Below are 7310 nucleotides of genomic sequence, written 5' to 3'. Positions count from 1 at the left end.
CTATCTATGTATTCGTTTATCAGACACGTTCTTCCAACGCTACTTACAGTGAATACTGATATATGTGATTAAGGAGCGAGTAGGGGATAGACAGTGAATACTGATATATGTGATTAAGAAGCAGGTAAGGGATATACAGTGAATACTGATATATGTGATTAAGGAGCGAGTAGGGGATAGACAGTGAATACTGATATATGTGATTAAGGAGCAGGTAAGGGATATACAGTGAATACTGATATATGTGATTAAGGAGCGAGTAGGGGATAGACAGTGAATACTGATATATGTGATTAAGGAGCGAGTAGGGGATATACAGTGAATACTGATATATGTGATTAAGGAGCAGGTGAGGGATAGAGTAGGCCTACATCATGTGATACAGATTTATTGGATCCGTTGAGATGGATATTAACTTCATGGTTTATTAACAAATACAAATCATAAACAGGGGCACATTTCCTTAATAACTGTTCTGTTGCTGTGCTGTTACCAACTGATCACAAGGAATTTATATTCATTTGAAAGTCATTCACAACATGGACATCATGAGCTTTTTCCATCGACAACTTGCATTATGAATATCTTACATCTGCTTTGTTAGGCTTATCAAAGTTAATATGCATTTCAGAGCCCTTTATTTGGAAACTATTAATGTCTGATAATATACAAAATATTGAAGTATGTTTTATATTTAGTCATCATTAATCAACAAGCTAAATCTTTATACAACCTGCTTAACCCAATGGAAGATCTTAAAAGTCCTTTCATGGTTTATGCTGAACCTTTCAGAAGCCCAATAAAATGCAGCATTTGGAGTTCAGTGGAGCATTTAAATCAATCACAAAGTGTTGTATTTCCAATGAACGGGTTGACCCCTCAGAGCACACACAGCTGCTGCTCAACTACCCGATACACTACAGGTACGTCCATGGGTCCATAGGTATTCAAACGTCCCCCTAACAGCTGGTCCTCAACAACGTCAGGACTGTGAGGACCCCCCAAACCCAAGCAGCCCCCTCTAATCGGACGCTCAGCAGCCCAGCTGAACTCAGAGGGCTGAGAGATGAACCACGAGCACACAGACCTGCTTTGTGTTTAGATCCATGAACGATGTATGTGTGTTTGTGGGTGTGTGTGTATAGATTCATGATCAATTTGTGTGTGCGTGTGTGTGTCTGTGTGTTATTGTCTATGTTCATATGTGTTTGTTTGTGTATGTGTTTATATATTCAAGAACGGTTTGCGTGAATGTGTGTTTATGTTTGTGTATATGTGTTCATATATTCTTGAACGCTGTGTGTGTGTGTGTGTGTGTGTGTGTGTGTGTGTGTGTGTGTGTGTGTGTGTGTGTGTGTGTGTGTGTGTGTGTGTGTGTGTGTGTGTGTGTGTGTGTGTGTGTGGCAACCCGGCTGATAGAGGGAGCCGGAGACCAACGGACCCCCTGTCTCAAAAACACCAACTGCCATCAGAGGGAGGTAAACGGGAATATAAGTGACCCAGGCTGAGCCAGTCAGATTTGACAAAACACGGAGCAGTTAAAGTTTGGAGGGGCCGTTCGGCGGCTCGCTTTGCCCCCATACACTGTGTTTAAAGTTATCCCCCCTCTAAATTGACAGTAATACATCGGCCCCGTTTTAACGGCCGGCCAGAGCTCCGTTTCGCACTGTTTGCAAATATCTAGCAGGGCGGCCCAAATTACGTCTTACACTACTTTTTAAAATATAAGAATGACCGCCAGCCGGCTCGGCCTGAAAACGTCCGGCCGTTCAGGAAATTTCCCAATCCTGTCAATGGTCAGAGATCATCACACAGAGATATTGAGGAACCAGGCTCAGTTAACACAAACCCAGGGAGGAGGTCCTCCTTGGTGAAGCTGGACTGGAAGGTGTGGATGTGTGTCAGTATGTCTGAGGACCCTCCTCCACCTTGGGACACTCTGTAGAAGGACAGAGTGCCAGCAGGCCGGTCCAGATACACTCCTACTCTGTTAGAGCGAGGGGGTGGGAGACGTATGGTTTTGAGACTACTGTTGTGACGGGCATAGTAAGCATTATCACGACAAAGAAGAACCCAGGACTTGCTGTTCCATCCAATTCCGCTGTCATTACCCGCTCCTCTCCTTTTGATTCCTTTGTATGTCACTCCTATATAAACCTCTCCTTCCCACTCTACCTCCCAGTAGCAGCGGCCAGTCAGACCCTCTCTAAACAACACCTGTTTCCAGGAGTCAAATCTCTCTGGGTGATCCGGATACGACTGGTCCTCTTCAACCCGCGTCACTTTTCTGTTTTCCTCAGACAGAGAGAGTTGTTTGTGGGCTGTGTTTGTGTCCAGTGTGAGTTCACAGGCATCTGAAGGTAGAAAGACATGATTAGGCTGCTAAAACATTATTATTAATTAATCATCATAATCATCATCCTTATTATTATTATAACATCACCCCTAAAGATAATAATCGTATTCTAGCTGAAGTCATAGATGAAATACATTTATCATTATAAACATGTTATTATGAATATGATCTGCTATGTCTAAGGTTAAAAATAATTATAATAATCATAAAAATATTAATTACAATAGCAACAAGATAATATTATTATCTATGATGTCCGTTTTTTGAATATATTATACAAGTATAATTATGATTCATATCCTGATTATTATGGTGCTATTCTAATAATAGTAATAAATGAAACTAGAAAGTGAATTTCCTGCAGAAAATGTGTAAACGATTACGTAATAACGTCACTGTTTAATATTATTTATAGACCTAATTATAACGATATTACAAATAAAAATAATCATCATAATAATATTTTTTTGGAATACTTGATTCTGATGTGCTGCAGGGTGTCCATTAATCCCTGATATATGGACACCTGCTAAGTGGTTCCAGTCAAATTGTCTGTTTAGCCTTCAAAACGAGAGCTGGTGAATTGTGAAAAATGCATTAAACTGTAATTGGAAAACGCGGTATAGACCCTATAGTATCCGTGGTATAAGGGCTGGGACGAATTTCGAATTATAAATATGTAAAATCCATAATGTTAGCTCTCTGGCTTATATCTCAGCGGACGAGAATAACTCTCATTGCCAAGTCGTAGATAAGGTCCGTCTCATTTACTGGAGGAGGGAACAACGTTTCCGATGCATAAGAGCCTTACGGGAAGGTCATGATTGTTCCAGATTTTAGTCAAACCCTCAGGCGTTAGCAGGGAAACTAAATTATGGCATTCGAAAAAAATTAGATTTGGATTGTAAAACGCATGAAAACATGAATGAATGATCTTAATTTATTTTCTTTGGCAAATGAACGAGCCGTCCACGAGCCAGGCATATCAACCTGTTTATTGCCTTGCCTCTCGGTGATTATCCCTTACTTGTTATTGTGTACATTTAAACATACATGATGTCAACCATTATCATCATTCCCAGAAGGATCTAAATGAACAGAGGTCACCTCCTGCTGTGTCGATGGACTTTCCATCTCGATAGTTAGTGTGTGTTGTGATGAATCAAACAGACACTTACACTTCTTTAGAGCTGGTTTCAGTCTCCACACTCCACTGTGCTCCACACTGGGGGGGAAACAAAGTGAGAGCAGCATGTTGAAACATCACCTTCATCATCTGCTGTCTCATTACTTTCTACACAACATGAGTTACAGCTGCCTTTTCAAACCACTATACCTAGCAGGGGGTGGAATCCTTTTAGGAGACATTGTCCCTAAGTGGTGACCTGTCCTCTCCATACCTGAGAGTGTCCAGTCTCCATCGTGGATCCTTCAGTTCAGCAGAGAGCAGCGTAGCTCCTGAGTCTCCTGGGTGATTGTAGCTCAGGTCCAGCTCTCTCAGATGGGAGGGGTTGGAGCTCAGAGCAGAGGCCAGATAAGCACAGCCTTCCTGTGTGACGAGGCAGCCAGACAACCTACACACACACACAAACACACACACAATTGATTTATTCTATCTGGATGAGAATAGTTCAAACTAAAGTAAAAAGGTTAATAAAGTATTAATAACATATCATATAACATATAACAATAACATAACATATGCATCCATAACATACAGAGAGCAACCCTAACCCTCACATTAGCTGTCCAGAGTTCTGTCAGCTAGAAAAACCTGTTAACTCATAACAGACTAGCAGTTAACAAGACAGCATAAACAAACAGCTCCTATTCAAACTAACAATTTGTTTTAATCTTCCTGAAATCCTCGTCCTCTAAAGTTCTGTTCCTCCTCTGGCCTCTCATCCTCCCATCTTTGGTCCACTTTGGGTGACCCCAGCTTACAAATGAATAATGATGCTGAATCTTTCAGGGATCTTAGACACGTGTCACCTGTTCTTTTAGATCACAGCCCACCTAGTCTTGGATCCTCCCTAAATATTAAACAGACCCAAAGACGCATTTTACCCTAACTCTGACCTGAGAGTTTCCAGGGTACAGTGTGGACTCCCCAGTCCAGCAGAGAGCAGCTTCACTCCTGAATCCTGCAGATCATTGGTACCCAGGTCCAGCTCTCTCAGACGAGAGGAGTTGGAGCTGAGAACTGAGGCCAGAGCTTTACAGCATCTCTCTGACAGCTGACTGCCATTCAGCCTTCACATAAAAAAACAGAACATGTTAGGAACCGTGATTGAATGTTTTATTAGACTTTTATAGTTTTACAAATACATTTGATCTTCAAATGATAGTTATATATATAAGGTGTAGAATGTTGATACTAACAACAACACTAATAACAGTTGTTCTGTATTTCTGAAAACGGTATCATAATATTACTTTTATAGTAGTATGTATATTGTGTTGTGTGCATTGTAAAACATGCAATAAGTATTCCTTGTTTCTATGTTATTATAACTTCGATATTCAATCGTTTTATTTTGTTCTGTATTTCTACATAATGAATTATATTGTTCTGTATCTCCTTGTCTTAAATTGAAATTCTGAAGATTTTTCCAAACATTGTAACGTAACCAAGACCTTATACAGTCATGACAACAAAAAATAATAATTGTTGAGTTGTTCCTATGGAAATTATATTGTGGTGATCACGGCCGTTGTCGCCATATCCGGGTGCCGGAAAGGATCCTGGGAGGTCCGGGGGAAGCGGCACCGCCCACGAAGGGAGTCGTGGGTGTGGGGCATTGGGTGTGGGTTTTGTGTGTGGTGTGCAAATAAAGGCAACTCTCGGGGTCGTGCGGTGTATGGGGCTCGAGAGCTTTGGGATTACTTTTCAGCTTTTTCATTTTCGCATGCCACACAAACCACAAGGCATAATATGTCTACCATTAGACAATGGTACCATCTTAACAAAGCCAAATCCATGCACTATACCAACATTATTGGAGGACAGGGCAACCCTAGAGCCCTGTTTTTCCACAGTTAACAAGCTACTCCAGCCTACCAAACCCTTCCCACTTACCCCCTCAACTGATATCTGCTGAGAGTTTCTTAATTTTTCCAAAGCAAAATCAGTACCATTTTCAGTCAATTTCAATCGCTGCCCACTGCCCTTGTATCACCAGCACATTCTCTCTCTGCTTTTGAACAGGTGGATGAGCATTTTGTCTATGACCTTGCCACCAAGGCAAAGTCCACTATCTGCCTCTTGTACCCTATGCCTACCCCACTGGTCACAAACTGCCTGCCAGCTCTATGCCCCCTCCTTGTTCACATAATAAATGCATCTCTTTTGACTGGTTATGTCCAATGCTCACTCAAAACTGCAACTATCACCCCAGTACTCAAAAAAACTGGTGCAGATGCTGATGATCTCAATAATTACCATCCTATCTCCAACCTCCCTTTCATAGCCAAACTCCTTGAGCGCACTGTCTCCTTACAAATTCAACAACATCTGACGCACCATAGTTTGTGGGAAGTGTTTCAGTCTGGTTTCAGGGTTCAGCACAGCACTGAGACGTCATTGTTCAAGGTCATAAACGACCTTCTCAATGCTGCTGACACAGGCCATGTCAGCATTCTCCTGCTATTGGACCTCACAGCTGCCTTCGCCAGGGTCTGTCACAACACACTGCTCACCCGGCTGGAAACACTTTTGGGTATCACTTGCACTCCGCTCACCTTGTTTAGGTCATATCTCAAAGCTACGGAACAGTTTGTCCCCATAGGTAATTTCAGGTCCCCAAGCTCACACCTCTCACATGGTGTTCCCCAGGTTCTGTCCTAGGTCCCCTGCTCTTCGTCAAGTACATCCTCCCCCTTGTTCACATCTTACGTCAGCATGGTTTAGACTTTCATTGCTTTGCTGACGACACACAGATTTATAATCACAGCAAGCCCTCCAACTCACTCCTCTCCTCCAATCTGGTCACCTGCCTTAATGCCATCAGCAACTGGATGACACAGAACTTTCTCAAACTAAACCATAACAAAACAGAATCCATTCTCATTGCCACACCAGTCATGTTGAAAATAACTCAAACACTCAGTTATCCATCCCCGGCTTTTTCCCCACCACCACCTCTGAAGTTAAAAACCTTGGTATCATTATAGATTCCACCCTCTCATTTGGTAGCCACATAAAAAAACATCACCAAAACAGCTTTCTTTCACCTCAAAAACATTTTCAAACTCCGCCCCTCACTAAACCCCACCGCTGCTGAGACTCCTCCAGACTAGACTAGACCTGTGAAATACAGTGTTAAATTTTAAATCATTCTCCTTGCTTCCAAAGCACAACATAATCTCGCACCTTCCTATCTTTGTTCCTTCTGACCCCCTACCAACTAGGGCTGTCAATCCTCCCCTCAAATCATATTCGAATTTCTAATGCTTCTTATGTTGAATATTCGAATAATATTCGAATATTTTAATGTTTTTTTTATTATATCATTATATACACCGATACCATCCTATTATTAGGCCTACGTCCCGCGTCCACTAGAGGGCGCGTCAACCAAATCTGTTATGTAACATTTGCAACAAGTTTTACCAAATCAATACAAAACTTATATAAATACGTAAGATATAACGCCAGAAATATTCAAGCAATGATGTTTAATGAAGAAGCTGATGTTCAATCATTCAAATACACACACACACACACTGCTATTTTACGATGTTATTCTTGGCTGTTTTGACCGTGGCTCTTCCTCAGCCGCTAACTGTTCTGCGTACTCGAGTAATGCACTGAATGGAGGTGTGCGCTCATGTTGCTCGTAGTCGAGTGGTACTTTAACGACTTGCAGCATAATTTGCAAATGACGGGTTCTCTGGATGTAATCTTCCCGTTTCTCGATGGAAATCCGAAAATTATGCTTTCCATCTCCGTGTC

At 41.7% G+C, this 7310-nt stretch overlaps 1 protein-coding gene across 4 annotated transcripts in view; it reads right to left on the bottom strand.

Moving 5' to 3' along the window:
- Positions 1-267: 267 nt before the first annotated feature.
- LOC130377086 (NACHT, LRR and PYD domains-containing protein 3-like) overlaps positions 268-7310 on the bottom strand; it is a 29215-nt gene continuing 22172 nt past the window's right edge. For all 4 annotated transcript variants that reach the window (XM_056584054.1, XM_056584053.1, XM_056584051.1 and 1 more), the window contains 4 exons: positions 4436-4609; positions 3757-3930; positions 3535-3581; positions 268-2354 (listed from right to left, as the gene is read on the bottom strand). In XM_056584054.1, coding sequence (XP_056440029.1) covers positions 1798-2354; positions 3535-3581; positions 3757-3930; positions 4436-4609 — 952 coding nt within the window. In that variant the 3' untranslated portion in view covers positions 268-1797. The remainder of the gene's footprint in view (positions 2355-3534; positions 3582-3756; positions 3931-4435; positions 4610-7310) is intronic.

This window comes from Gadus chalcogrammus, chromosome 23 (genome assembly GCF_026213295.1).
Source record: "Gadus chalcogrammus isolate NIFS_2021 chromosome 23, NIFS_Gcha_1.0, whole genome shotgun sequence".
Taxonomy (NCBI): domain Eukaryota; kingdom Metazoa; phylum Chordata; class Actinopteri; order Gadiformes; family Gadidae; genus Gadus; species Gadus chalcogrammus.
This window is presented reverse-complemented; position numbering and strand designations above follow the sequence as displayed.